The 27,571-nt window shown below is 35.7% G+C and overlaps 7 protein-coding genes, 1 long non-coding RNA gene and 1 other non-coding gene across 12 annotated transcripts; 6 read left to right on the plus strand and 3 right to left on the minus strand.

The window, feature by feature from the left end:
• Positions 1-443: 443 nt before the first annotated feature.
• Positions 444-1,043, plus strand: LOC147949328 (uncharacterized). The gene is made up of 2 exons (XR_015574578.1): positions 444-573; positions 704-1,043. It is a non-coding gene; the product is annotated as an uncharacterized LOC147949328 (long non-coding RNA).
• Positions 1,044-1,317: 274 nt separating this feature from the next.
• On the plus strand, positions 1,318-3,221 carry LOC104740873 (putative inactive purple acid phosphatase 29). Its single transcript, XM_010461600.2, has 3 exons — positions 1,318-1,911; positions 2,149-2,549; positions 2,637-3,221. Exons 1-3 carry the CDS (start codon positions 1,617-1,619, stop codon positions 3,111-3,113), a joined length of 1,173 nt encoding a protein of 390 aa, XP_010459902.1. The 5' UTR covers positions 1,318-1,616; the 3' UTR covers positions 3,114-3,221.
• Positions 3,222-3,444: 223 nt separating this feature from the next.
• Positions 3,445-3,516, plus strand: TRNAT-UGU (transfer RNA threonine (anticodon UGU)). The gene has a single exon. It is a non-coding gene; the product is annotated as a tRNA-Thr (tRNA).
• An 84-nt stretch (positions 3,517-3,600) lies between these two features.
• Positions 3,601-4,360, plus strand: LOC104740883 (uncharacterized). Its single transcript, XM_010461612.3, has one exon. It carries the CDS (start codon positions 3,691-3,693, stop codon positions 4,114-4,116), a length of 426 nt encoding a protein of 141 aa, XP_010459914.1. The 5' UTR covers positions 3,601-3,690; the 3' UTR covers positions 4,117-4,360.
• Positions 4,361-7,601: 3,241 nt separating this feature from the next.
• LOC104740894 (BTB/POZ and TAZ domain-containing protein 1) lies at positions 7,602-10,017 on the minus strand. Of its 3 annotated transcripts, XR_015584608.1 has the most exons (6): positions 9,656-10,017; positions 9,408-9,547; positions 8,786-9,092; positions 8,267-8,610; positions 7,699-7,977; positions 7,602-7,656 (listed from the first exon to the last, which is right to left on the minus strand). XR_015584608.1 is itself a non-coding variant. In XM_010461620.2 (5 exons), the coding sequence occupies exons 1-5, from the start codon at positions 9,788-9,790 to the stop codon at positions 7,791-7,793; spliced, it is 1,113 nt and encodes a 370-aa protein (XP_010459922.1). In that variant the 5' UTR covers positions 9,791-10,017; the 3' UTR covers positions 7,602-7,790. The 3 variants fall into 3 exon arrangements, 2 of the variants coding, with proteins under 2 accessions (XP_010459922.1, XP_010459926.1); XM_010461620.2 differs by having other exon boundaries at positions 7,602-7,977; XM_010461624.3 differs by having other exon boundaries at positions 7,602-7,977; positions 8,786-9,089; positions 9,656-9,931.
• A 3,228-nt stretch (positions 10,018-13,245) lies between these two features.
• Positions 13,246-15,001, minus strand: LOC104757199 (GDSL esterase/lipase At5g63170-like). The gene is made up of 5 exons (XM_010479929.2): positions 14,723-15,001; positions 14,480-14,610; positions 14,146-14,382; positions 13,801-14,047; positions 13,246-13,539 (listed from the first exon to the last, which is right to left on the minus strand). Exons 1-5 carry the CDS (start codon positions 14,958-14,960, stop codon positions 13,376-13,378), a joined length of 1,017 nt encoding a protein of 338 aa, XP_010478231.2. The 5' UTR covers positions 14,961-15,001; the 3' UTR covers positions 13,246-13,375.
• A 610-nt stretch (positions 15,002-15,611) lies between these two features.
• Positions 15,612-18,005, minus strand: LOC104740907 (putative pectate lyase 22). Its single transcript, XM_010461637.2, has 3 exons — positions 17,524-18,005; positions 16,533-17,279; positions 15,612-16,175 (listed from the first exon to the last, which is right to left on the minus strand). The coding sequence occupies exons 1-3, from the start codon at positions 17,646-17,648 to the stop codon at positions 15,809-15,811; spliced, it is 1,239 nt and encodes a 412-aa protein (XP_010459939.1). The 5' UTR covers positions 17,649-18,005; the 3' UTR covers positions 15,612-15,808.
• Positions 18,006-19,855: 1,850 nt separating this feature from the next.
• On the plus strand, positions 19,856-23,334 carry LOC104740909 (MA3 DOMAIN-CONTAINING TRANSLATION REGULATORY FACTOR 1). Its single transcript, XM_010461651.3, has 4 exons — positions 19,856-20,373; positions 20,685-20,901; positions 21,092-21,189; positions 21,360-23,334. Exons 2-4 carry the CDS (start codon positions 20,685-20,687, stop codon positions 23,151-23,153), a joined length of 2,109 nt encoding a protein of 702 aa, XP_010459953.1. The 5' UTR covers positions 19,856-20,373; the 3' UTR covers positions 23,154-23,334.
• Positions 23,335-23,463: 129 nt separating this feature from the next.
• On the plus strand, positions 23,464-27,530 carry LOC104740920 (uncharacterized). 2 transcript variants are annotated; one of them, XR_015584636.1, is made up of 11 exons: positions 23,464-23,910; positions 24,259-24,475; positions 24,592-24,684; positions 24,764-24,865; positions 24,965-25,132; positions 25,209-25,297; positions 25,368-25,489; positions 25,632-25,842; positions 26,340-26,624; positions 26,817-26,964; positions 27,051-27,530. XR_015584636.1 is itself a non-coding variant. In XM_010461661.3 (11 exons), the coding sequence occupies exons 1-11, from the start codon at positions 23,717-23,719 to the stop codon at positions 27,428-27,430; spliced, it is 1,980 nt and encodes a 659-aa protein (XP_010459963.1). In that variant the 5' UTR covers positions 23,464-23,716; the 3' UTR covers positions 27,431-27,530. The 2 variants fall into 2 exon arrangements, 1 of the variants encoding a protein (XP_010459963.1); XM_010461661.3 differs by having other exon boundaries at positions 25,632-25,813.
• Positions 27,531-27,571: the final 41 nt, after the last annotated feature.

Raw genomic sequence — 27,571 nt, forward strand, 5'->3', positions numbered from 1 at the left:
ATTATCTATAAGACTATACTATAAATTATAAAACATCGAAGATCTTGCGAATACATATATCACAGTTTTTATAATCTTCTCAAAGTAAAATTAGCATTTTTGTATATCATAAATTTAATTAATCTAATGGAAGAGTCTTCTTAATTATATTTCACGCATATCTACATATAAGATTTAATGTTCCTATGTTTTATTCCACTAGCTAGCTATTTAAGTTGGATGTCGTTCACTGTCACTGTTGTTTAATATACAGTACTCTCTAATCGTGATTTAAAGAAGCCAGTTATAGATAAAATATTGACTATCAATCTTTGCAAATATATGTGATGTGAATAGTTGTAAAGGCTGTACATTGCGTAAAAAACTTAGGGTAAAACGAAAAAGCTATCACATTGTTATTTTAAAAAGGCCAAACACACCTTTATAAAGGTTAACTCTTTATACTTTTTTCTTCTTTCCCACACCCATTTCCTGTGAGAAAGAAACGTCGCATGCGGGAATATAACAATACGGCCTTGCTTCTCGAAACAACGACACAAAACCTCTCTTTATATTACCTCCACACATATATATGTACGTCTACTACAAGTCTTGAAGTCTCTGAGTTTTTGTATGTCTACATTACAATATATATATATAGCTTGATAGCGAAATAGATTTAGAAAGCATATATACATAACATAAGTCATGTTTCTTGCTTCAGGTCTTTATCACCAGAAGCTTGTGTTCTTGATCGAGGTTTACCTCACTGAGATTGATCATGTTGATGATGATGGTGGAAGGTATTGTTCTGGCTAATAAGTCACCTTGATGAAGTTCTCGATTCCACTAATGAAGCTAAATGGGGGAATAAGCATTCCTGGTCCGATCCATTTCAATGGTTATTATATATCTTATTATATTTTAAAATAACTCGATAATGTTCAAGTTTGTATTCGTTGTTTTGATCACTGTTACGTATGTAAAATTCTCATGAAATGTATTGGTCGCTATAGCCTATAGCATTAATAATTCCAAGTCAATCAACGACTTTTATTTTGAAACGAATGTTTTTTTTTTTTTTTAACTGGTTACTCGGAAATTTTCGTTACGTCCTAAACCCACGAATACGTTAGTGCTTTTTTTTTTTTTTCTTTCTTTTTTAGTACTGATTTACTCGGAAATTTTCGTTACCTCCTAAACCCACGAATACGTAAGTGCTTCCAAACGAAAGCACGAAGACAACCCATATTTTCTTGATGTTAAACATTTGACAATATGCGAATTTAAAAACCAACCATATAATAAAAACCAAGTAATAAATCAACTACAAGTCTCATTGTTAGTCATGTACAGAGTAAAAACATAACTCCGGAGAAGCCTTAAATGTAATCTCTACATAATGACTCTGAATCGAGTTATGTTTGTGTTAAAAGTAAAATATGGTTGGAACTTGGTAGTTGTGTGTCATTAAACTCCTGATTAATTATCACGCCAAGATAAATTACACAAACGACTTTGAAAAGTAAAACATTCCTAGTCAATTGTTCTTTCTTTCGTTTTGGCTTCTTCCGGACACACTGAGACACGACCATAAAAAGTCCGCTTAATCGTCTTTCTTTGGTACCAAAAAAACAATGGCGAACAATCAAAGAAACATAAGCCTACTCTTCTCCTTTCTCTTCTCTGTTTCTTTGTCATGTCTCTGTTTATCTCCGATTCCAGCATCAGCTCGTCGTCAGGAACTCAGGTTCGGTGCGAACGGCGAGTTCAAGATACTTCAGGTTGCTGATATGCATTACGCAAACGGTGCCACAACCCCGTGTAACAATGTTCTTCCTAGCCAGAAACCTCACTGTTCTGACCTCAACACCACCATCTTCATGTCACGTGTCATCGCCGCCGAGAAGCCTGATCTCATCGTCTTCACCGGTAAAAAAAAAAAATCCCAAATTTTTAACAAATCCCTAATCTTTTCCTTGTCGATTACCACAAATCCGATTTATAATTTGTAAAAATCTGAACTTTATGGTTGTGTTATTTGTAAAAATCTGAACTTTATGGTTGTGTTATTTGTAAAAATCTGAACTTTATGGTTGTTTGCATAAACCCTGATTTTGAATTTAATGCAATTTTATTACCTTTGTGGGGTTTTGGTTTTGGTTTCAGGTGATAATATTTATGGGTCTGATGCTAAAGACGCAGTGAAGTCACTAAACGCAGCGTTTGCTCCTGCTATTGAGTCTAAGATCCCTTGGGTTGCTGTGTTGGGAAACCATGATCAAGAATCTACATTGACAAGACAAGGACTCATGGAACACATTGTGAAGCTTCCAAACACTTTATCTCAAGTGAATCCTCCTGAAGCTGCTCATTACATTGATGGTTTTGGTAATTACAATCTCAAAGTCCATGGAGCTTCTGATTCCAATCTACAGAACAAGTCTGTTCTTAATCTTTATTTTCTCGATAGTGGAGATTACTCTAGTGTTCCTGACATGGACAGTACTTATGATTGGATCAAAACTTCTCAGCAGTTTTGGTTTGAGCGCACTTCAAAACGTCTCCAGGTATATATATAATACATCAATGATGAGATGAAACAGTCTTGTTTGTTGATATTGATGACATTGTTGTTTTGACTCTTGTTATTGCAGAGAGAGTACAATGCAAAGCCTAATCCTCAAGAAGGTAAAGCACCAGGACTAGCTTACTTTCACATTCCATTACCGGAGTTTTGGAGTTTCGACTCAAAGAACGCTACAAAAGGAGTGAGACAAGAAGCTACATCAGCGGCTAAAACAAACTCAGGTTTCTTCACAACATTGGTAGCTAGAGGAGATGTGAAATCTGTGTTTGTTGGTCACGACCATGTCAACGACTTCTGTGGTAAACTCAAAGGGTTGAATCTATGTTATGGTGGTGGATTTGGGTATCATGCTTATGGGTTAGCTGGATGGGAGAGAAGAGCAAGAGTTGTGGTTGTTGATTTGAATAAGAAGGGGAAAGGTACTTGGGGAGATGTGAAGTCGATTAGGACATGGAAGAGGCTTGATGATAAGCATCTCTCTGTTATTGACGCTCAGGTTCTTTGGAACAGTTCTGCAAACGGATTAGTTGTTCCTCGTTTATGAGTTTATCATTTCATATGGTTATGTTTTGATCTGTCTACTAAAAAATGTTTGGTGTTTGGTTCTATAGATACGGATAAACCAAATTAATAAAATAAAAACAGTTTCTCATTGAGTTAGTTGAAGCTCGGTTTTGATGTAATTGACCTTCAAATACAAATATATGATGAATCTTGATTACAGTATTTGCAATCTGATCTACATACTAGTTCAAATAAGTTTTGGTAACATTCCATCAGCTAATTTTGGTTTTGATTCAAATAATATGACTATGATTAGTATGCTTATCAGAAATGAGAGATATATATAAAGAGTGAGAAATGATAAACAAGTAGCCCGTATAGCTCAGTGGTAGAGCGTCAGTCTTGTAAACTGAAGGTCCGTAGTTCGATCCTGCGTGCGGGCACTTTTTAGTTTTTTTTCCCTCATGAAGAAACGACGTCGTTACCATTGAAACGATGTCGTTTAAGCCAAAAGACCCAAAACTGAAAAACCCCTGACGTTGTCTCGTTCATCTTCATCCGTCGTCACTCTCTCTTGTTTTGTGGTTTCTTAGGGTTTTTTTTTTGTTGGATCCGCAATGGCGAATCTAATGCATAGATTCATCAAGAACAAGTCTTGCTTCAATTCAATCCAGAGGCTTACTAGTACTACTCCATCTCTCTTCACATACCAGAAGCCCTTCTTCATCAACAACAACAACATCGAGTCTGCTTTTGAGAAGCCCGATCCAGTTTCTCTAGTTAACCCTGTGATTACAGTCTCCCGGAATGAATTCGATAACCAACCTATGCGTTTTTACCCAAGTTTCTCTATGGGGTTATGCTTGAATCCCAATAATAAGATCCAAGGTCTGGATCTAGCTGAAACAAAGGAAGAGGAGGATGAGGAGAAAGATGCGAAGGAGATTGTGATTTATGCTGATAGTGTGAAGAAGAAGAGAAAGAAGAAGATGAACAAGCACAAGTATAGGAAACTCAGGAAACAGCTTGGTCGCAAGTCTTAGATTTTGCTGCTTCTCTTTTTATTTGCTATTCCGGTGAGATTTTCATTCCTTTCATGTCTTGTCTAAGATTAGGATTCAAAGGATGAACCTTTTTCTTTGAATTGGAACAAAAAGTTTCTTTGAATAGCCTTTGAGATTCCCATATTACAGATTACAACATTGCATTGTCATTAGTCATCTGTGTTCTTCTTTTGTTTTGTTTTGCCAACACATTTCTAATAAGAAAAGCTGTGTTATGTCTTTATTATAACGTCAATTGTTTGAATTATTCTGGATTCACAATATGTATTGTTATTGCTGAGATTTGAGAGTATAAAGATGGCATTTTTAAGTCTCTTAAGTTTGCTTGGATGTTCAAAGTTTGTGTTTTTCCTGTAAGCTTTTAACTGAGATACTCTGACTCACATTGCATTCTTGTGGAATCTTACAAGATTTATAGGGTAAAGTATCCCATTGTGTCATCCAAGTATTGGTTTACCTTTCGTGTTTTAGAAAGTTTTATATCGGTTGATGCGGATGGGTGGTATCCTCAGATTGTTTGGTATTTGATCACTAGCTGATGAACAGTCTGATGGATCTTCGACTTCTTTACCAACTTTATGTCTCGAGTTAGATAGAGAGGATACCCATTTTCGTCTTTATTTGTGTAGGTAGAAATGGTTTGACATTTTCAAGACTCCCATATGCAGAGTTTGCAGACATAGTTAGTGAGTCATGGTAGTTTCTCTGTGTGGGGCATTTAAAGACTTGCAATTGCAACTTGTAGTAGTTCACATCAGAAGAATGACACTTAACCATTCCAAGTATGAAAGTTTGTGTTTCTCTGCTTCCAAGTTTGTGTTCACATCAGAAGAATGACACTAACCATTCCAAGTATGAACAATCTGATGGATTTTCGACTTCTTTACCAACTTTATGTTTTGAGATAGATAGAGAGGATACCGATCTTCGACTTTATTTGTGTAGCTAGAAATTGTTTGACATTTTCAAAACGCACTAATGCAGAGTTTGCAGACATAGTTAGTGAGTCATAGTAATCTCTCTGTGTGGGCGCTCAAAGACTTGCCATTGCAACTTGTAGTAGTTCACATCAGAAGAATGACACTAACCATTCCAAGTTTTACATCTTACGAAAGTTTGTGTTTCTCTGCTTTCCCTGCTTCAATAGGGTTGTTGTTCCAACTCTGAAGTTTAACTGCATCGGTTTTTTTGACATTCTCGTTTGTCGGATATGACTCATGTGCCAAGGCTGCAACCTTAGAGAATAATGGGTTATGATGATCTTGAACCTACTTATTGGCATTGTTCAAAGCCTTTGATTATCTGTTCTTTCTCGATGAACAGAGGATTTTCCTCTGATTACTGTTCCAAGATGATTGGATATATGCTTCGTTCATCTTCTTTGATGTTAGTGGTTGATGTCCATTAACATTCAAAATTTCAAACTGATAACTCTTTATCTTTTTCCTTTGTACTGCATAACATAATTGAGTTCAAGAATAACAAAAATATAACTTTTGCTATATACAGTATCTCACTTTTGTTTCTGCTAACATCGATAACAAAACTCTAGAGAATCGTCACAGAGAATCAAAAGAGATAATATCTTAGACTTCAAGGCTAACACCTACAAGCTAAGTGTGTCATTTAAAAACTTCATTCTCATCTTCAATTGCATACGGGTGAATTAGGCACTATCCTTGAGAAGAGATGTGGGAAGAACGGATTCAACGGGAACATTTGGTGCCAACAGTTTGCATCTATGGTCGAAAACGTATTGCAACATGCGGCTCCAATGTGTCCAAATTGGCCAGAAAAATTGAATTGTAAATTTGAAGTACACATCCTTGGACATTGAAGATCGATAACCAACATTTTACCGGATTGATGAGAGAAATTGGAGAAAAATATACTTGATATTGTTGGCTCTGTTTGAGCTACTCCCAGTCCCAGTGTGCTCAAAACGGCAGCACATAATGCTATAACTAAGATCAAAGAAGCAATAGCTTTGGAATTGATCCCCATCTATATTTCTGATCCTACCTTTTTCTTGTTCTTTCTTCTCTCTTTTAAGCTTGGGGTTAGATACGTGGATGGTTTTAGGAATAAGTTTAATGTTATAGGGTTAGATAGAAATATGACTTTAGTAAAGTTAATAAGAAACGTATCCAAAAGTTTAAGTTTCGTGTTTTTTTTTTTAAGTTTTGTGTGTTCAGAGCGACAAACAAGAATGTCATCAGTGGAATTAAAGTTATAAATCAGATACTATTAACAAACTCAAAATATCATACAATATAAATAGTATTTTAGCCGTTTCCTTTTCTTCTTTTGTATATGTTTTAGTTTTCTCTTTAGTTCATACGTGGTTGAATATCTGGTCACTTGTATTTTATCATGATACGGAATCATTATTGTCGTCTAGTATGAAAACATCGGTGGCTGCATGGCTCCACTACTCAGAAAGCTTGACGGGTTGTCAATTTGTCACTTATCACACATGCATGGACATGGTACTTATTTCATGTTGTTTTTCTTTTTATATATGTAACTTAAAAAAAAAAAAAGAATCTTATTCTATGTTTCATGTATGATATAGTTTCATCAATAAAATTTAAAAATAAGTTTTATGCATGTAAAAGAAAATAGATTAAAATCTTGATTGATAGTATTTGTTTAAGAGTGCTACTACTAATAACTGCAAGTAAAATTTAGTGATTAAACTTGCCCTATTTTTCCTAATCTCTTTCTCAATTTTTTTTTTTTATAACATGGTTTAGGGTTTTAAAAAGAATGACAAGAATTTGACTGTGAATATGATATGAATATTTTCAAGTAAAATGCATTCATCTGGTAGTTAAGCAGTATGAGTAGAAATGTAAGACACGAAACCAGAATGCGTGGTTCATCTGTTCCCCACGCGTCTTTCCTTTTTTGCCAGTCGACGAAAGAATGATTAAAGAAATATCTTGTTTTTAACTTTTATAATTAAGCACATGTTTGTTTCTAATAATTTGCCTTTGTTTGCTTTCGAATCCTCCTCAATTATGATCAACCTTTCCACCATATCAGTGACTACGACCGCTTGGTCAATTTTGATCTCTTAAATGTATTTTCTATTTTCGTTCCTTCCAAATTCTCATTATGTGATCATGCATAGTTGATACTACTGTGATTGATTAGACCGATCCAACTTGAATATCAATTAGATCTTTTAATGATTCAGATGCAATCAGGTTTACGCATATAATTTAGCAGACCAATCAGCGACAAAAGAATGATGATCTGTGATACATGATACATCTTGTCAAAAATGAATTATACCAACCCAAACTTAACTTAATACCGAAATTATTCAGATTCGATAATCCTTTGAATCCCATGTGTACTGTTGTTAGCGTGTTTTCACCGAGATTCAACAATTCTGTATATATATATATTTTTTACCACAAATTCTCCAAAACCTTAGTTATACTATGTTGTAACCATTAACCAATAACACATTTATATAAAAATCTGACCAAACAAAGACAGGTTGAAAGGGTTACTCATCAACAAATTTAACCCAATCAACCGGTCGAAAAGACAAATTACAAACAAACAAAACCTCCAACTCTAATAATGGCTTCTAACAAACACTCATTGTACAATCTAAAATGCCATATATTTTACAATATTCATATTAACTTGTTCCGGATTCTAATGAAATCTTCTGCTTCTTCTTTAAATAACACTTCGCTTTTGTTCTTTTTTGATTGTGACAACGAAGACATGGCTTTCGCGGACGCAACTCTTCTCACCAGAACCTTCCACTTCGTCTCCTCAACCATTTTCTTGTCCTTTTCACCTCTTTTTTTAAATTGCCTATTCCAATCACCAAAAAAAAAAAAAAAAAGTTGACAACGATATCAGATTTTTATGCTTTCAAAAATATCTTTTGATTTAAAAAAAAAAACAAATATCTTATAACAATTTCAACAAAACAAAATATTTCCAGCCGTCCGATCACGACTCATCATCTAATAAGTAGGCCTACCACCACAATACATACAACAATTATAATTGGCGCCGAAAGTTTTAAAAAGAAAAGAAAAAAATCAAGTGAACATTTAAAATGTGGTTTTTAATGATTCTAAAATGTCGGTAATTTTACCTGCAAAGAGGGACACGGCAAGATTCAGATTGGTCGTCGCAGACGGAAGAATGGAGTCTAAGGAGTTGAATCATTCTCTTGCAACGGACACAACCTTTGCCATCTACTCGTTTCTTGCATACTGCAAAGTGACGTATCAGAAGTTGGAGACCGTAACAAGTAGAGAAGGCACTGCACGGACCGGTTTTGACTTGAGATGTTGACTTGTTGTTGTTGTCTAAGTTGCAAGATGGTCCGACTAGTGTGCAACCTTCGGTACATATATGTTCTATACATTCCATGGCTTCACTCAATTGCATATACAGATTCTGTTCTCGTCTGTGTCTCCGTCTTCTTTTCTTCCGCTGCAAGAAATTTACCCAAAACTATGATTAGAAGCTAATTCGAATAAATTCAATTCAAAATGCTAGTAATCAAAATATTGGTTACGGATCGAACCGTGAGGATCAAACAACAAAACAGAGTTTTCTTGAATACCAAGTTTTTACAAAAGAAGGTCTTGTGATGAGTAAAAATTACCGATTCAGCCTCGTCGATGAATTGGAGAATGTCGAGTTCAAGAAAAGGATCGTGTTCTTGAAGAAACTTCCAACCTTCGGTCTGTTCAACGGTCTTGAACTTGGACTGAATAAGACGCATACACTTGAGAAAGAGGTCAGGTGCGTCGCAGAGCCGAGCCAGCTGGAGAACATCGACCACGTTTTCGACGGTTACTGACTCACCAACGCCTTTAGTGCATCGCTGTTTTAACTGAGTCACCACGTACACGTGTGATAAAGCCAGTAGATGGATCCCATACGTTTTCATCTCCTTCTCGGTGAGACTACTAAACAAAGACAAGTCAGGGTATTTTAGTCATTGCGCAGTAAACTTTTGATAATTAAAAGATTTTAAAAAGACATCCCAGTTGAACTTTTCAAATTTGGTTCTAGGTTGTTTCGTCTAACCTATGTGTGTTGTGTTTCACACATTTTTAAACAAAATCAATCACAATCTGGACATCAGCTGGTTGTGAGGTACTACTTTTAAAATTGGTATTAAACATTCATAAAGTTGAAAAGTCGAATTAGGTAAAAAGGTTTAAGTTTAAGAGGATGTATTTAGTTTGATTAAAGGTGATACTATGAATAAACGAACGAACCTTGGTGAATAGAGGAATCTGACGAAAACTGAAACGGCGTCGCATGGAACACCTAGAATCTTGATAACTCTCTTGGATGATCCGCCGTGGATTTTCCTAGGCTTCTCCATGATGTTCGTTAGTACCCGTGACGCTGAAGCCTGCATTTTTTTTTTAAAACAAAACCAAAGATTAACAAACCAAACCCTACAAAAAGTTTGATCATATGAAGAACGTAAAAAGTTTCATCGGGGAAAAAGAAAACTTACGAGGATACCAGAGTGTGCAGGAATACGACGACGACCAGAGGTGATGATATCAACATCAGTTTCCACAAGATCGTATGAAACTTTATCAGCGTTTAACGAAACGTCGCCGACGTTTGTAGTAGCGGTTATAGCCATCGTTTTGCGTTAAGAGAGAAAGAGAGTGATGGGTACGTGGCTTTTTAATTTTGGGTGGGAGGAGTTCTTAATTGAATGATGGAGAAGCATAGAGGCATGCTTCTCTGTGTTTTATAGACAGCTCAACGAAGCCTTTGGTCCTTTTCTGATTTACACGTGGCTTTCTTTATAGATAAAATATCTTTTTTCTTTTATTTTGTTATACACACACTCGTTCTCGTGTATCTGATTCTCTGTATTTTGTTGTTATTCTGAATAAATTTGTAACAATATTATATTAGTGAACTGTATTATCAGGAGTTTAAGGCTCTCAGATCTGTATTGTATGTGTATGTATGTTAGATAAGTCTCATGACTCATGATAAATAATTTGCGGCTGTCTTTTAACTGTATCAATTTTATTATAAGTCATTATGATATATAAAACTCCAGATTCAAATAATAGGTTGTGGTTTTGTTTTCCCCGTGTTAATGTCTTTTGATCATACAGATAATACCCATAATAATTAGCTTGGCTATTTATTGTTACTTAAAAAAAAAATTATGTACCAAACAGAAAATAGAATAGTGTTAATCAAAGACAAAAAAATTACTGTTGTAAAAAAAAAAAACTAAGTGATTTGTGTAAAAGTTACAAATCTTAGGTTATTCAATGATGAATTTTAAAAAGTCTCTTAAAATCCACTATTATTGAAATAATAATTTAAAAATTTACTTTAAAATCCACTGTTATTCAAAACAGTTTGTGAATTTGGATTTTAATAAGTTGTAGGGATCCTGGAGGATTTGAGAGAATTTGTTTAGTTAAAAATACACAAATCCAAATCTCATGGTTTTAGGTGGAATTTCAAAGAATTTTACTATAAATCATATCAACTTCTTTAAAATATATCAAATTTTTCCAAAATCATTATTTCAACATACAACCCCTAAATAAATGTAAACAAACCCAACAACAACCAAAAAAAAAAGCCCATGTGGACTTATGTCGTTTACGCTTGTTAATTGACTAATAAATGTACAGATTCTTAAAAAAAAAAAATTCTTAGCCTTACAAAATTATTGAGATGATGTTGAAAAAAAAATATATATTGAGATGATGATTCACCAAAAAAAAAATTATTGAGATGATAAATATCATTTTTTGTTCCCAGTCGGAAAAGTTTGATACAAAAAAAAAATTTCAATAAAAACTTTTTTTTTTGGTTAAAATTCAATAAAAACTTTATTTCTTCAATCAGAACTGATCATATCTGAAACTCTTGATGAGTTACATTGATCTAACTACGGTTACATATGTATAAAGTGTTTTGTAATATATCTTGTTATAAAATTCAATAGCGTTAATATGTCTCAAGCATTGTCAAATAGCCGCAGTGCCTCCTAACAAATATTTTCTTATTCCCAACCTGATTATACCAACAGGATCTAACCTATAGATCATGATCATTATATTAGTGTTTAATTAGACCTTTCGATGTACACCAGTGTTGTCGACTCTATTATATTCCCAACATTACACCCATATACTATTATTTTCTTACTTTCCACTAAAAAGTTCATATAATGTTTGGGATGACAACAAAACAAGTATTATTACTTTTGATATAATGTTTGGGATGACAACAAAACAAGTATTACTTTTGGTACCATGTAGGATCGTTTGTCCCCATGAAGTCACGAATGTATACGTTTTCTATTGATCTTACGTGGGCAAAAGTGATAAAACCGGTCAAAAAATATTTGCCTTGTAATGTAGAAAAAGTGTCGATATATGGTTATTTTATAGTTGAGAAAGGCCGGTTATTGAAAGTTAACCGACCTTTGCCTCTTCCCAAGAGCCACCTCCTCGTCTACGTGTCTGGTTGATCCTCATCCACTCTCAAGCCCCTCTTGTCTGGCTACTTGCCATTCTCTGATTTATCCATTCATGCCACTAAATTTTCTTTATTCTGGTCTATTAAATTGTCACAACATCAAAGAAGTTGGAAGAATTGAATATCGTGGAAGGAAATAAAGTGCATCGTGAATATTGTGTACGTTGGCAGATTTGGTGGTTTGCGCCATTCATAACAGTCAAGCTTAGCCATTGACATGATGACACGTGATGAAAATGGAAAATTTATAGACTTTGATGTTGCGCGTACGACGTATCAATATTAATTATCTGACATTGACAAATATGAATCTGAACCAATTTAACGAATTATGACTTTAAACACCGTTACATATGTTCCGAACGTTTTAGGTATCCGAGCATATGTGTTGACCATAGCTAGTTTAGACAAGCTGACAAGGCCATGAATATTCTAACTTACACATTGCAAAATTTGTTTTAAGCCTTGAGAGTTGTTGTAGTTTTGTTTATGTACACTTTTCTAGTTTTATAACATTTACGTATTTTATTATAAGCTGCTGGGGGTTGTTATCCTTTCATTAAGTCTACAAGTATGTATATGTTGGATAAATTACTCATGTTGTTGTTATAACTTTTAAGTATTCACAAATGGCTCTTTAAGAAAACGAAACATCAAAATCCAAAACTTGTGGATAAGTTTCCACGGAAGACAAAAGTGAAAAGTGTTAATAAACTAATGGATTTGATGATTTCATGTAATAAGATTCTTGCTAACAAATTTTAGCATTTGGGAATTAAAATATTACTGAACACTTTCTAATTCTAAACTGATTATATTCCACTTGATCACTCTTTGAAGCACTGGAGATTGATGTGTATGTTATATAGTACTCCGATCTTATCTTTAGAGTTTGGACTTTTTGGATATATATTTTATATTTACAAAGTATCATGAATCATGATGTACTTAACCCTAATAAAAATGGTAGAAATCTACTAAATATTGGTAGTGACAGTTTGGAAAAAAAACATTCAAACAAAAAAAGAAAAGAAAAAGATGCTTAACACATAAATAGGATGGTTGACCAATTCACAAACCAGGGTGACCGTTGACCTGACCACCCCTCCCTTGGTCTTCGGAGCCAAGAACGTCGACGAGGCGCTGACTCCTTACTATTTGGAAAATTATCTCTCTTTTTTTTTTTCGTTCTTCTAAACTTTTATGCTAATCGGATATGTTTATATTTTTATAATTGAAAATACCACAAAATAATTAAATTAAAGTAGAATAAAGTAAAATAGATAATTTGGCTGATCACAAATTCTCAATGTAGCCGTGGCGGGTAGTTTTCTCAAGCTAGCCTTTTAAAATAGTCTTTGAACTTGGTCAAAAAAGGAATAAAAAAAAAACAAATTTGTGGGCTTCATTCATGATTAGATAACAAACGCTTCAATTTTGTTGAAGCTGTGTGTAATTTACAAGTGAGCTCCGAAGGAATTGGGTCTAACCCTTTGAATAGGGCCCAAAATTTGAAGAAAATATTTGAAGGCATGGACTTGGAGTATGAAAACAACGATTGTACATAGAGAAAACATAGATAAAAAATAAGCAATATTTAACACTTACAAGAAGAATAAATTCTTTTCTATACACATAAATAGAATAACAGTTGTTTAAATGTTGACAACAAATTAGATAATTGTCGAATAGACGAAGACACCCAAAATCAAGCGAAGCTTTGTTGGATTTGTTGGATAATCGGAGGAATTATAGTCTGATAAGCTCTCTCCGAAGGATGTCCAATGTCCCAAAACACATAACGAGATGCATCCAAGCATGGTATAGGAGCCGCCGGAGCACAACAGCAAGGCCTACTTGGCGAGGTAAATCCTAAAAGAAATTACCAAAAAAATTTTGAGAAAAAAAATCAGGAACTTCTGATTCGAAATAAATGATTGCATTCATGTTTTAAATGGTTACACACACTATATGAAACGGAGCGGACAAAACTTACCAAAAAACACATTACACTTTTGTAATATGTTTTTTGGTCTCTCTCTCGCTTCATATAGCTTAACCATTCATAGCTTTAAATATTGAAAAAAAACTTGTTTTAAAAATACACTAAGATTTTGGTGATTTAAAATTTACCTGATCTTAGAGGGTTTTTGACGAGTTCAAGAAGAGGAGTATACATGTCGACGTAGATGGAACGAGAACCTGAGAGCAACGTGTTGAGGTTGTTGACTTCGTTAGCTAGCTTCTGGTTAAAAAGTCTAGCCACTGCGTTTGCGGGTTCTAGACATAACCCTCCAAGAGCATTACTTGCTCCTGGCAAGCAACCCAATGGTAATGTTCCCATAATTGCAAATTTTCTTGCTCCCAAATTATATAATTCCTATTATCAATATATATATTTTTCATATGATCAAAAAATTAAAATTTTATGTCAAATTATGTAAATTTGGAATTTAACTCTCGCAAAAATTATTATACCTTTATGAATGATTGAGTCCATGAAATCATCAAGTCAGTGTATGAGAAGATAGTGTAACGCATGTTTCTTGCTGGATTTGTAAAATATGTGATGGCAATATCGTTATTTCCAGCGGAAATAACAAATACCGCATTCGATATGATTGATCTTGTTTTCTCTTCATCTCCTGTGATGCTATTTAGCTTTGCTATGTAAGCTTTGAAGTCGTTTAACTGGTCTGGCACCCAAATCACTCCCTATTTTTGATCCAATAAATATGATATTATTAGTCGTCAATATAGATTATTAGATGAAAAAAAGCTAATCACATTATATCTTAATTAGTTTAATTACCTGAATTCTGGCGGTCATTGGATCTAAACCGGAACCACCAGAAGCAAAACTAACACCGGTTAAGATATCATTGGGTTGAAGGAATAGGCTACGATAAGCTGGTACAATATTCTTTATTCCCAAACCTTCGGCTGCATTCATATTTCACCCAAAAAAATAAAATTGAATGATGAATTCACTTCTTAATTAATAAGTAAAATGGTGAAAATGTTTTTTTTTTTTCTTATTGTAAAAGAAAATTACCAATCAGGTCTGTAGGAATCCTTCCATTGCCAAATCTTCCTGTGGGTATCCGAGTTACAAAATCTCTTCCATACGGATAGAAATTAACCTTAGTTAGAGTGAAGAGATTATTGTTGTTGCCCGTATCGAGTATCGAATCTCCGAACGCTATAACCGCGGTTATATTTCCGGCATGGACGATAGAAACTGATATAACATAGACTAATACTATTGTGGTGTGAATAGCTATATAATTCATTTTTATTGTATGCGTTGATATATTCTGCTTGCCTCTGAATTCAATATATGTTTTAGAAAGGCTTTGGGCTTATTTGTAGAGCCGGCAACTGATTAACGAACGAACCATAGTTGTTAATTGTTATGGCGCCATGGTTAGTATTTCTGTTACTAAATAAACTAATTTTTAAGAGGTGAACCGAATCGAATTTATCCGGTGATTTGTTTTTACCCTTCTTGTGTTTTTTTTCTATAGAATTCTGTTATCATGTTGGCTATTAGATGTAGGCAGTTTGATTCGGTTCACACGACTTAATGCTAAACATCATAGTTTTTTTCCTTAATGGACGTGATTCTATATATTTGTATTATCATATTGAGAAATATGTAACATGCATTGATGCACATAACGTGAGTTAATTAACAAGTCGTTTTAAATTCTTCATCTATTTTATGAAAGTGTCTTTTTAACTCAATTCAAACATCTTCAGATTCTTCTTACGTACAGAAAGTTCCAAACATGTCCCTTTTTAATACTATATCACTAATTAAATCATATTAATAACTTAAATTCATATGTTCTTAGTTTTATATTAGGGATATAATTAAAATTAAGTTTGAAAAGTCACATTATAAATGTAAAATAGTTTTGTTAATTTTTGAAACGAGAGTATTAGTTAACAAAAAATAGTATAAACAGTTTATAAGTGTGTTAAGTTTTACCAAAAGTGAAATAACTCTGCCGACACAACCATAAAATGTAATTTATTACATACTTAGCTTTCAAGTACTGGATTTCAGTAATCATATATATGTATATATATATATACACACGCTCACGATGCACACATACACGTTGGTGGGCTATGATCAGCAGCGGGAGCCCCTTTTGCAGCTGAGTGCACCCGAAGCTACAGTTATTTCACCAACATGAGAGGACGGTCTCGCGGCTAGGCTTGAAGCTTTTGAATAGCTTGAAGATTTAGTTGGTCCAGCGCCAGAATACGTGAAAAATGCGCCGTTAAGCATTAGATCTCCTTCGGATCTCCAATTCCAGCTTTGCCATTCGCTTTCGGGCGCATCTTCGTGCTTTGTTACCTCTTTGCTATCAGAGTCATCAGGAGCAAGAAAACGGTTGCCTTGAGAGTTGATGGTAGGATTAGCACTTCCTCCAATTGCATACATTTCCCAATGTGTATAGTCATTGTTCACCACATGGAAATATCCATGTCTACACCTATATCCACAAAACTTCACATTAGTTTGTTAAAATTAATTTTCATGTTCTACTTATAGACTATAGAGTAACTTATCTATCTGATACTGATCTACATATAAGATTAATATATTAGCTCAACTAACCCCAACTGTTTTTCAATTGATTTAGACAGCATACTTATTTCGGTTGATCCATCTTAGATCTTGATAAAGGAAAAACGTATTAAAGTTTAGTTTTGTTGTATTTTTTGGCTTTGCTATTTCTTTTAAGAGTAAGCCCAACCGACAATATATACTTGACTTTTTATAGTTGGTTACACATATATCCACATATATAAGTATACTAAAAATAAAAATTCTATTTTCGATAAAATACCTTGGCATTCTTTGGACGAGGCCTTCTCCGAAATGGTTAAAAGCGATAGTGACTTGCATATTCTTGTCTTGTGCATACGTATCGCTATGTCCCAATAACATAACCTTGTTGTGATGCGTCAAATAATTGTTAGAGATCGTTATAGCCGTTGATCCACGAATCGCATCAATTAACCCATCGTTGCAATTCGAGAGCGAGCAATGATCAACCCACACGTGGCTCCCTCCGAAGATGGACACACCATCACCGTCGGATATCGTTCTCCACCCGTAATGCTCTGGTGAGTCTCGTACGTACGTATTCCCACCTTGCTTGCAATCATGTATGTGTAAACCATGGATGATGATGTTGGTCACGTATTGTATGGTTATACACGGCCCACCAGAGATGTGTACGGATGCTCCTCGTCCGTCTAAGGTTTTAAAAGAATTCATTATGAGCTCTTCTTTTAGTTGGATCGTCATGTCTCGGTTAAAAATAATCCAGAGCGGTTCATCTCGAATAACCGCGTATCTTAGTGTTCCGGGTTTAGGGTTTACTGGATCGTCGTTTCCAGGATCAGTCACCACGTAGATTTGACCATCACGACCACCAATTGCGTTCTTGCCAAAACCGATTCCGCAATCAGCCAACCGTTTTCGGTTTTTCTCCCAGTCCTTGTCGCATCGCCAACAATCATCGATTGGATTACCTGTCCCGCAAGAGAAGAACCCTAGCTTCCTTCTTGACATCGACTCATTTATTTTCCTTAAGAATTAATTAACCAACAGATAATTTATTAGCATTAATTGTTCTGGACGTATGTAATTAGGCGCACTCGTAATTAGTGGTCACAGCTATTAATGCAGCAATAGAGTAACAACAAGTCAGTTTGTGATGACTGATGAAGATCGTAACTAGCCTTCAACAGAAAGAGCATGGAAACAATATTTCAAGCGAAACATTGGAGTGATTAAATACCAACGTACGTGTTACATTTTTGTTACAATACCTGTGTACTTCCTCGACAACGAGCTCAGGGTCGGAAACGGGCGAAGACGAAGCGAGCGTGGAGAACAAAATGCAGCAGAAGAAAAAGACAAGAAGTGTGAAGGATAGATATGAAGAATGTAGCATTGCGTTTATTGGGTATTTGTTGTTGATAACTTTTTTCTTAAGGTGTACAGGAATAAGAGTTGGGACGAAACATATGAGTGAAGGAAGAAAGACAAAGCAAAGCTAGAGGCTATATAGCATATGAAACACTTCGGGTGATTTATTGCGCATGCAACTTGATGTGAAATTGGACCCACCCTTGCTTTTAGCTTTTTCCTCTTCTTATTTTGTTTAGCGAGTGAGAATGGAATCAACCTAAGTCATTTAGAGAAGAAGAAATAGGGCTCATTACCTACTCAAAATGAAAATGTACACTAACAACCCACTATGTAACAATTAACATCCAGGTTAACAGTTAGCGCAATTGTCACGTAGCTTGGAGAAAGAAACAGAACTCGATCGTTATTAAATCTCAACGAACTTAAAGATAAATGTTGGTGAACACTTATGTAGGGTGAAGCAAAAGTCAACAGTGTGTTAGTGTACTTTTAGTAATACGGTTTAGTTTTGTACATTTATTATAACTTTACCGTTGAACTATAATTAATAGCCTAACAGTTAGCTCATACTGTATTCTTTTTCTTAAAGTTAAAAAGATTAGCTGATCATAGGTTCATATAACCCATAATTAACACTAGCTTTAAAAAATGTTTGAACTTGTATTAGTTAAGATACATTTTAGAAAAAACACACATAAAAGGGTTAATGGCAGTTTTTTTGGCCAAGGCCGCTTATCCTCTAGACCGGGCGTGGCTACCACAGAATACAAGAATCTTATTGTTACAATAAGATGATATAATTGATAAATTTATCTTTAGAGTGTTAGTTTTTTTTTTCTTCCAGTGATTTATTTTTGTGTCTCAAAAATATTTTGTTGTTCGCAGGAAAAGTATAAAAAAGAGAAAAGAAGACCCACCAAAAACAATGGAATAGGAGAACTGAGCCGACACTGGCCCATAGAGGTTTGATTTTGGGACCACCGAACCATGTGCTTCGACTTCGTGTCCAATCTTTCAATAAATTACGCTCATATAATAATTTCATAAATTCTTTTATAACCATAAAGAAATTGTATATTCATATCCAACAATCAGACTTGTTTTGAAATTTTTGGCTGGTTTAAAAATCATGTATTGATGACAATCAATGCACATGGGAAGTACTTGCATCACTATATATATCTTCCACACTTTTTAATAAATTCTATATTTTATCAACTTATACAATTATATGAGTCTCACCGACATTTTATCTTCCTATATAGTCGATCATGAGTTTTAGTCAAGTGATTTTTATCATACATTCAAGCAAAATCATGTGTATTTTGTACATCAATTGCAGAAATCAATCATAACAATTTTTTGTATATCCTAAATTTTTAGAAAGTTTTGGACATTCATTCGATTAGTAGTAAATGATTATGTTTCTCGTACGTGACAAAGATCGAGAACCGACATTAATGTTCTTGTTTTTTTTTTTGGTTGTATCAGAATGTTCTCAAAGCTGAAATGCAAAAATATATACTTATAACTATAACGTTATAGTTTACTATGTTTAACCTATATCTTTTTTTTTGTTTACTATGTTTTACATGATTTATAAAATACAAAAGATAGCATTAGACTAAGCAAGTTCAATAATCATTGAGTATGATCGATCATATCTAATTCAACCATATTAAATAGAGTTTTACATGCATTAGCTTAGGTATTCTCATCGTCAAAACGAAGCTTTATCATTTGGATTATCAAGTAATCCAAATCACTGTTTCGAACAAATGCTCACCACCATCAAAAGTCTTCTCTTCCATATGACATCAATTCAGATTTCATTTTTTTTCCTTGCGAAAATTGACTTGTCTTGTTTCAGAAAACAAGAAAAAAAGAGAGAATTGACATTTCTATAAACCATTAGAGACGTTCGATTTAAATTTAAGGTGGTAGATGTAAAAGGAACCGTCGGATCAGAGAAACAGAGACTTAATCCAGACAAAAGGCATGTGACGGTTTTGCTTGAAAACTACTTGCCAACTTCTTCTACTCATTCATCAGTGTTCTAAAATATATAATTTCCATACATTACATTCACTAAAATAACGAAACAAAATTAAAGTTTATCAATCAAATCATAATCTTCAAAACGGATTAAGTTCTTCCAAAAAAAAAATATATATAAAATAAACTTATCCATATCTCTTTTAAAGACTTTATGTACATACATGATGCCATAATGACGTGATGTAATCATTCCACCATGCAAGCTTACAATTTTTTTCATTCAAAAGCCCAAAATATCTAATTTAATGGGCCTTTATATATATCCAACACGGCCCGTTGTTCTGGATAAACTAAAATTAAAAAAGGAAATATCTAAGCCCTCCACGTACATGGTTGATGACGTGTCCCATCGTATATAAAGGAAGAGAACACTAAACTTTATTTTATTGTTTTGTTTTGTGTGTTTTTTTATTTTTTGGTGATCCTAATCCAAATCCTCTCTCGTCGTTGTCTAAAGGAATCGGTGACTTTTTTTGAATCTTTGCGATTCGATTGATCGTTCGTTATCATCTACTTACTATCGATTTGTTTACTTGACGTTGATACTTTTTCCGGTCGTTTTCTTTTTTGGTTACCGGTGTGCTGGAGATCCGATTACTTGTCTTTCCTGTCTTGGCTCGAGATCCGAGCCAAGCAGTAAAGAAGACGACTTTGTTTCCCGATTTGGATTTGTATTCTTACGATCACAGGCATGAAATATTAGATTTTGTTTCTTTATATAGTTGTGATTGTATTCTTGTGTTTTGTTTACTTCAATCGATTTGTTCTTTTTAACAGTTGTTTAAGGTCTCTTGTGTAGTATCTTGGAAATAGCACTTGTGGGTTTCTTGTTCTTGGTTTTATTAGTGTTGTTTACTGATAAAGGTGGGAAATTTCGTAGTGATACCTCATGTTCTTGCTGATCGTTATTAGGGGTTTTGGGGGAAAGAGTCAATTTTTTTTCTCTTTGGTTTTCAGTTTATGTGTTTATGAGTTAATAATGATCGTTTTATTGTTACAGATGGCATCGGGTGAGGGAATCTTGACTGATGGACAGTGGAAAAAGCTTGAAATAGCAACTCAGAATGCTGAAAGTTTGTCATCATCGCCGAAATCTCATACTCTGTTTGCTGATTTGAACATTAAGTCACCCACTGGTGGCAAAGGGCCAGTAGCTGGGATTCCACTGAGGCATGTGCGACGGACACACTCAGGGAAGCATATTCGTGTTAAGAAGGGTAAAAAAACTTGAACTTTTTTTAACCTTTTTGTGATTGTTTCTTGGTAAATATATCCTTTGTAGTGAGCGAGATGACTATTTATCTGTTCCCTTTGAAAGTATCTTGAATGAAAGCAGTTTCTAGACTTTAGTTTTCAGTAAAAGAGTTCAATTGTTATGGTTTACTTATGTGGTATTGATATCTGTAGAGGGTGCTGGTGGAAAAGGAACTTGGGGAAAGCTTCTTGACACTGATGACGGTGACTGCTGTATTGATAAGAATGATCCAAATTACGATAGTGGAGAGGTACTTACTTTGCGCCTTTATTTTGTGTTGGATACTTTTTCTTGTTTGTTTAGGAATTTTATATCTAGCATCAGCTGACTTTAACCTTTACTAATAGTTTGATTTATGCGTTTGTGATTCATGTATACAATTTATTTATGCGTTTGTGATTCATGTATACAATTTAACAGGACGCATATGATGGACTTGTTGATTCACCTGTATCAGACCCGTTGGATGATTACAAAAAGGCTGTAGTTTCCATCATTGAGGAATACTTTAGCACCGGGGATGTGAAAGTGGCGGCATCTGACCTCAGGGAACTTGGTTCAAGTGAATATCATCCTTACTTTACCAAGCGACTTGTTTCTATGGCCATGGACAGGCATGATAAGGAGAAGGAAATGGCTTCTGTGCTACTCTCTGCATTGTATGTTGATGTCATTTTACCTGATCAAATTAGGGATGGGTTTATTAGACTTCTCAGATCTGTGGATGACCTAGCAGTGGACATTCTTGATGCTGTTAATGTCCTTGCATTGTTTATTGCACGGGCTATCGTTGACGAAATTCTCCCTCCGGTTTTTCTGACTAGATCTAAGAAAATTCTTCCAGAATCTTCCAAAGGGTTTCAGGTAATTGTGACTGCAGAAAAGAGCTATCTCTCAGCTCCTCACCATGCAGAACTAGTGGAGAAGAAGTGGGGAGGTAGTACTCACACTACAGTAGAAGAAACAAAGAAAAAGATATCTGAAATCTTACAGGAATACGTGGAAAACGGAGACACTTACGAAGCTTGTAGATGCATCAGGGAATTAGGCGTCTCGTTTTTCCATCACGAGGTCGTGAAGAGGGCTTTGGTTCTGGCTATGGAATCTCAATCCGCTGAGTCACGTATACTAAAGCTGTTGAACGAAGCTGCTGAAGAAGGTCTCATCAGTTCGAGTCAAATGGTGAAAGGATTCTACCGAGTAGCAGAGAGTCTTGATGACCTTGCTCTAGATATCCCATCTGCCAAAAAGCTGTTTAATTCTATAGTTCCAAAGGCTATTTCTGGAGGCTGGCTTGATGATTCATTTAAGGTAACCTCTGATCAAGATGAAGGGAAATCAAGTGAAGACGGAAAGCTAAAACAGTACAAGAAGGATACAGTGAACATAATTCAGGAATATTTCTTATCAGATGACATTCCTGAGCTAATCCGCAGTCTTCAAGATTTAGGGACACCTGAATATAACCCAGTGTTTCTGAAGAGGCTCATAACTCTTGCTCTAGATAGGAAAAACAGAGAAAAGGAAATGGCTTCGGTTCTTCTCTCTGCTCTTCACATGGAGTTATTCTCAACCGAAGATTTCATAAACGGTTTCATTATGCTCCTGGAATCCGCAGAAGACACCGCTTTAGACATCATGGACGCATCAAACGAACTTGCCCTGTTTTTAGCTAGAGCTGTGATTGACGACGTCTTAGTTCCACTTAACCTTGAAGAGATCTCAACGAAGCTACCTCCAAAATCAACCGGAAGCGAAACAGTCCGCTCAGCCAGGACTCTCATCTCAGCCCGACACGCAGGAGAGAGACTCCTGAGAAGCTGGGGTGGTGGAACCGGATGGATAGTGGAAGATGCAAAGGACAAAATCTTGAAACTTTTAGAAGAATACGAAACGGGAGGAGTAACATCAGAAGCTTGTCAATGTATCCGCGATCTAGGGATGCCATTTTTTAACCACGAAGTAGTGAAGAAAGCTTTGGTGATGGCAATGGAGAAGCAGAATGATCGGTTACTGAATCTGCTTGAGGAGTGTTTTGGTGAAGGATTGATTACAACTAACCAAATGACGAAAGGGTTCGGTCGTGTTAAAGATAGCCTGGATGACTTGTCACTTGATATACCGAATGCGAAAGAGAAGTTTGAGTTGTATGCTAGCCGTGCCATGGACAATGGCTGGATCCTTCATGAGTTTGCGATTTCTGCAACTCAGTGATGAGTGAGTGAGTGAGAGTGATGATGACTGATTCCCTTCTCAGTTTCTTCTTATGTTTGTGTAAGCTCCACTATATTACTTTCTCACTTTCTTTATATATTATGGTAATTAATATCATCATATATATAAAATGTATGAATTGGGTTTGGTACTTGGTAGATAAACATGAGATGTTTATATTTTCATGTGTTTCTTTCTTGTTATTGTGTTTTTTTTGTCTTTTGTACTAATATCTTTTTAGTGTGTTCTAATTTCTGATGGATTTTCGTTACATTGTAAAAGTATTTGTTAATCTGTTATACACCAAAAAATACAATGAATTGAAATCCTTGTGAATCTAAAATTCTAAATTAACAAACAAAGTTATAAAAAAAAATTAGTTGCTATATTGAGAGTTGTAATAAAAAAGGGAACTTTTTGTCGCGAGATTAGGGTAGTGCAACCAAAGGATAGACTAATCATTGTTGCCAAACACAACCCTCGTCAAATGTTTTTGTTTTGATTTTTATTTATTTTTGGCTTGAACTCGACTTTACTTTCCGGCGCACTAAGTCAGAACATCGATGGACCGGCCGGAGACGATAGCCGTCAAACACGAACCCATGAGCGTTGACTCTCCTGCATCTTCTTCCGCTATTGAAAGGCCTCCTCTTGCTCGACCTCCAAAGCTTGTAGTCTTAGCTGACCTCAATTTCAATCCTCCTGAGGCTGATGATATTGACTCATCAATTCAAATCCCTACTATTCCCATCGCTAGGTATCCTTCTTCTGCTTCTATAGAGTTGTTTGTGTTTCTGCTGAAACTATCTTTCTGTGCCTTTTGACTAACTTTGCTTTGCTGAGATGATTCTTTTGTTTCCTCTGTTCGGAAGAAAACTTATTTGTGAGTGACATTTTTTTTGTTTTGGGTTTAGAAAAAATGATGTCTTTTTATGCCGTAATGATAAAAATGGAGACTTTGGATATCGTTCAGTAGGAGTCTGGCTCTAGAAATGGGGGATTTTATGTTTTTGGATAAGTAGGGTTTGATTCTTAATGCTTTGTTGGGTAGGCGAAGCTAAGAGAGGTTCTTCAGGGTTCTTGACTTGACACTGTGTGTTTGTAGGTTGAATAACGAGGAAAATTATCAAGAGGGAGGTACATTAACATGCAAGGAGGTGGAACCAGGAGAAGTAGATGCCAAAAAGAGCAGCAAGGTGGGGAAATGCCGCTCGAGAAGTAAGATTGAAGGTTCCTCTGACTGTGGAGTTGATGCAGATGGTGATCAGGCTAATCAAGGGGTCCCTGCATCCCGGGAAGAAAAAATCAGTAACCTCAAAATGGTATGATGATGGTGCTCATGATTTTATAGTACTTATCCCAGTTGGTTGTTGGTCTAATGTTTCATGATGATGATGATGCTTTTATTTAAATTCTGCTAACCCTGCTCTCTTTATAGGGTCTGATTCATGTTGCAAGGAAGATGCCCAAAAATGCTCATGCCCATTTTATTCTTGGTCTAATGTTCCAAAGACTGGGCCAATCTCAAAAGGTAGGCTTGAGCTGCGGCTACAATGATATATCTTAGAATAATTATCATTTTATTTAAGTTAACTGCTAGAGGGTTTTAGGCGATACCAGAATATGAGAAAGCTGAAGAGATCTTACTGGGTTGTGAGCCAGAAATTGCTCGACCAGAACTACTCTTGTTAGTTCAAATTCACCATGGACAGGTGATGATCTGATCTATGTGTCTGAATCAGCGTATTGAAGTCTTGTATTAGCGAGCTCCGTATACAAAGCTTAATATTTCACTTTTGTAAACATTGTAGTGTATTCTTTTGGATGGTTTTGGGGATACAGACACTTTTAAAGAGCTTGAGGGAGACGAGCTTGAGGAAATTCTATCAAAATTAAAGGATTCTATAAAGTTAGATGTTCGACAGGCTGCCGTTTGGAATACCCTTGGCTTAATGCTTCTCAAAGCTGGTTGTTTGATGGTAATATTCTTCACCATGTTGTCTGATTATTAATGTGATTCCTTTTGTGATATTGTTCTGCTTTGTTGATTTGTAGAGTGCCATATCGGTTTTGTCATCTTTGTTGGCGCTTGTCCCTGACAATTATGATTGCCTTGCAAACCTTGGAGTTGCTTATCTTCAAAGGTGAGAAGTTTTCTTCCCCTCAATTTTCTAACTTATCGTGATACTTCTCTCTAATGAACAAGTCTTCCAGTGGCGATATGGAGCTTGCAGCAAAATGTTTTCAAGATTTGGTACTGAAAGACCATAACCATCCTGCCGCTTTGATTAATTATGCTGCTGAGCTTCTCTGCAAACACAGTTCAACTGTCGCTGGTTTGTTTCTTATCAAAGAACCTTTAAATTTTCTTCTCAGCCTGCCTTAGCAAAGTACACATGCAAAATCAGAGGATAGAGTACTTATGTAATACTGTATTTTCCACTTGTAACTTGTAAATGTGTTTTCAATTGATGTCAGGTGCCGGGGCTAATGGTGGTACTGGTGCTTCCGAAGATCAGAAGGCATCTATGAATGTCGCAAAGGAATGTCTCTTAGCTGCTCTAAGATCAGATCCAATGTCTGCCCATACGTGGGTGAATCTTGCTAATTCATATTATATGATGGGTGATCACAGAAGTTCTAGCAAATGTTTGGAGAAGGTGCTTTTGGCTCACTTCTTTGTTTTGAGGTTGTTCATTGTTTTCCTTATCTTAGACAGACAGGTTTCTTTACTTGATTTCCGTTTCACTTTTTCTCAAGACATATTTGGAACTTAGTGAAAGTAATGCATACCTACCCGATCTTTATACGTTTATTTGGGAGGATTAGGGTGGACGCTGTTCCTCTGAATGGGTTGGGCATATTAACCTCTTATGTGATGAAATATAAAATAACCTTGGTTTGAATATTCTTGTTTTTACCGAACATTTGCTTGTGGTTCTGTGTCCAAGTTCTTTGGTCTCGATTGCACTAGGCATACAGTCAACTAAACATGATCCAAATGCATAGGAGGAAGAGACTTATGTAGCTTAATCATACCTTGTCCAAGTGAGCCATTCCACCTTGATGGCGGCTGTTCAAAATGTAACCCTGATTTTGTGATAATAAGATTCTGGCTGTAAACTCTTTGGCTTACACAGCAGTCTTGGTTATGGTTGATTGAATTTACCTGTTTTTCTTTTTCAGGCAGCCAAGCTTGATCCCAACTGTATGGCTACTAGATTTGCTGTTGCTGTCCAACGAATCAAAGATGCGGAAAGGTCTCAGGATGCAAGCGACCAGCTTTCATGGGCTGGCAACGAGATGGCTTCAGTGATAAGAGAAGGAGAATCTGTTCCAATTGACCCTCCCATTGCTTGGGCAGGGCTTGCCATGGTTCACAAAGCACAGCATGAAATTGCAGCTGCTTTTGTTGCTGACCGAAATGAATTAACGGAGATGGAAGAGCGGGCTGTTTACAGCTTAAAGCAGGTATGCTCTTACTCTGTTGCGATACTTATGAAGTCAGTTTCAGATGTTTGGTAGAATAGGAGGAAGACTGATTTCCTTAAATAAGTCATTGGCACTTCTTCTGGTTTGGTCACAAGTACAGACACACATAGATAATGAAGAGAACATTGGGAATTCTTTTTAATCTCATTATTCTCTTCTTATTTACATTAGGCTATAACAGAGGATCCTGAAGATGCTGTCCGGTGGCACCAGCTCGGTCTTCATAGTCTCTGTTCTCAACAATATAAGGTCTCCCAAAAATACCTCAAGGCAGCAGTGAGTCGTTCTAGAGAATGTAGCTATGTGTGGTCAAATCTCGGTAAGCTTGAGGAGCAAATTGATGTGGTTCCACAATTTTAAGTTTGATGCATAACTCTTATGTTAGCTTCATGTGTTGGCTATTAGGTATCTCACTACATTTATCAGACGAACATTCAGAAGCCGAGGAAGTGTACAAGCGAGCCTTGGCTGTGTCAACAGAGGATCAAGCTCACACGATATTCTCTAACCTTGGGAACCTGTATCGACAAAAAAAGCAGTACGAAGTCTCCAAAGCAATGTTCTCAAAGGCGTTGGAACTCAAACCGGGTTATGCACCTGCATACAACAACCTTGGACTTGTGTTTGTGGCTGAACGGAGGTGGGAAGAAGCTAAGTCCTGTTTCGAGAAATCCCTTGAAGCTGATTCATTACTTGATGCAGCACAATCTAACTTGCTTAAAGCCACAACCATGTCAAGGCTCTGTACTTGCTTCTCTTCTTCAACTGTTGTTCGAGATTCTTGACGTTCTGTATTACTTATTTTGTCGTTTCGTGGGTACACAATTTATCTGTCTTAAATAGTATTACTGCAAGAGGCTTTGAATCTAAAGAAACATTTGCCTACTAGTCTTCCCATTCCATAGTGTCTGAAATTTTAGTTTGAC

Source organism: Camelina sativa, chromosome 2 (assembly GCF_030686135.1).
Source record: "Camelina sativa cultivar CO46 ecotype springtype chromosome 2, ASM3068613v1".
Classification (NCBI taxonomy): domain Eukaryota; kingdom Viridiplantae; phylum Streptophyta; class Magnoliopsida; order Brassicales; family Brassicaceae; genus Camelina; species Camelina sativa.

What these genes read in the sequence shown, in the direction of transcription:
- LOC104740873 (XM_010461600.2), top strand. Translation starts at nt 1,617, where the DNA reads ATGGCGAACAATCAAAGAAACATAAGCCTACTCTTCTCCTTTCTCTTC. An exon ending in TGATCTCATCGTCTTCACCG is followed by an intron (nt 1,912 to 2,148) that starts GTAAAAAAAAAA and finishes TTTTGGTTTCAG; the next exon opens with GTGATAATATTTATGGGTCT. An exon ending in GCACTTCAAAACGTCTCCAG is followed by an intron (nt 2,550 to 2,636) that starts GTATATATATAA and finishes TTGTTATTGCAG; the next exon opens with AGAGAGTACAATGCAAAGCC.
- LOC104740883 (XM_010461612.3), top strand. Translation starts at nt 3,691, where the DNA reads ATGGCGAATCTAATGCATAGATTCATCAAGAACAAGTCTTGCTTCAAT.
- LOC104740894 (XM_010461620.2), bottom strand. Translation starts at nt 9,790, where the DNA reads ATGGCTATAACCGCTACTACAAACGTCGGCGACGTTTCGTTAAACGCT. An exon ending in CTGCACACTCTGGTATCCTC is followed by an intron (nt 9,548 to 9,655) that starts GTAAGTTTTCTT and finishes AAAAAAATGCAG; the next exon opens with GCTTCAGCGTCACGGGTACT. An exon ending in TGCCGTGTCCCTCTTTGCAG is followed by an intron (nt 7,978 to 8,266) that starts GTAAAATTACCG and finishes TGATTGGAATAG; the next exon opens with GCAATTTAAAAAAAGAGGTG.
- LOC104757199 (XM_010479929.2), bottom strand. Translation starts at nt 14,960, where the DNA reads ATGAATTATATAGCTATTCACACCACAATAGTATTAGTCTATGTTATA. An exon ending in CAATGACCGCCAGAATTCAG is followed by an intron (nt 14,383 to 14,479) that starts GTAATTAAACTA and finishes GATCAAAAATAG; the next exon opens with GGAGTGATTTGGGTGCCAGA. An exon ending in GGACTCAATCATTCATAAAG is followed by an intron (nt 14,048 to 14,145) that starts GTATAATAATTT and finishes TATTGATAATAG; the next exon opens with GAATTATATAATTTGGGAGC.
- LOC104740907 (XM_010461637.2), bottom strand. Translation starts at nt 17,648, where the DNA reads ATGCTACATTCTTCATATCTATCCTTCACACTTCTTGTCTTTTTCTTC. An exon ending in GTTGTCGAGGAAGTACACAG is followed by an intron (nt 17,280 to 17,523) that starts GTATTGTAACAA and finishes TTAATTCTTAAG; the next exon opens with GAAAATAAATGAGTCGATGT. An exon ending in CTCGTCCAAAGAATGCCAAG is followed by an intron (nt 16,176 to 16,532) that starts GTATTTTATCGA and finishes TTGTGGATATAG; the next exon opens with GTGTAGACATGGATATTTCC.
- LOC104740909 (XM_010461651.3), top strand. Translation starts at nt 20,685, where the DNA reads ATGGCATCGGGTGAGGGAATCTTGACTGATGGACAGTGGAAAAAGCTT. An exon ending in GCATATTCGTGTTAAGAAGG is followed by an intron (nt 20,902 to 21,091) that starts GTAAAAAAACTT and finishes TGATATCTGTAG; the next exon opens with AGGGTGCTGGTGGAAAAGGA. An exon ending in CAAATTACGATAGTGGAGAG is followed by an intron (nt 21,190 to 21,359) that starts GTACTTACTTTG and finishes ACAATTTAACAG; the next exon opens with GACGCATATGATGGACTTGT.
- LOC104740920 (XM_010461661.3), top strand. Translation starts at nt 23,717, where the DNA reads ATGGACCGGCCGGAGACGATAGCCGTCAAACACGAACCCATGAGCGTT. An exon ending in ACACAGTTCAACTGTCGCTG is followed by an intron (nt 25,490 to 25,631) that starts GTTTGTTTCTTA and finishes AATTGATGTCAG; the next exon opens with GTGCCGGGGCTAATGGTGGT. An exon ending in CTATGTGTGGTCAAATCTCG is followed by an intron (nt 26,965 to 27,050) that starts GTAAGCTTGAGG and finishes GTTGGCTATTAG; the next exon opens with GTATCTCACTACATTTATCA.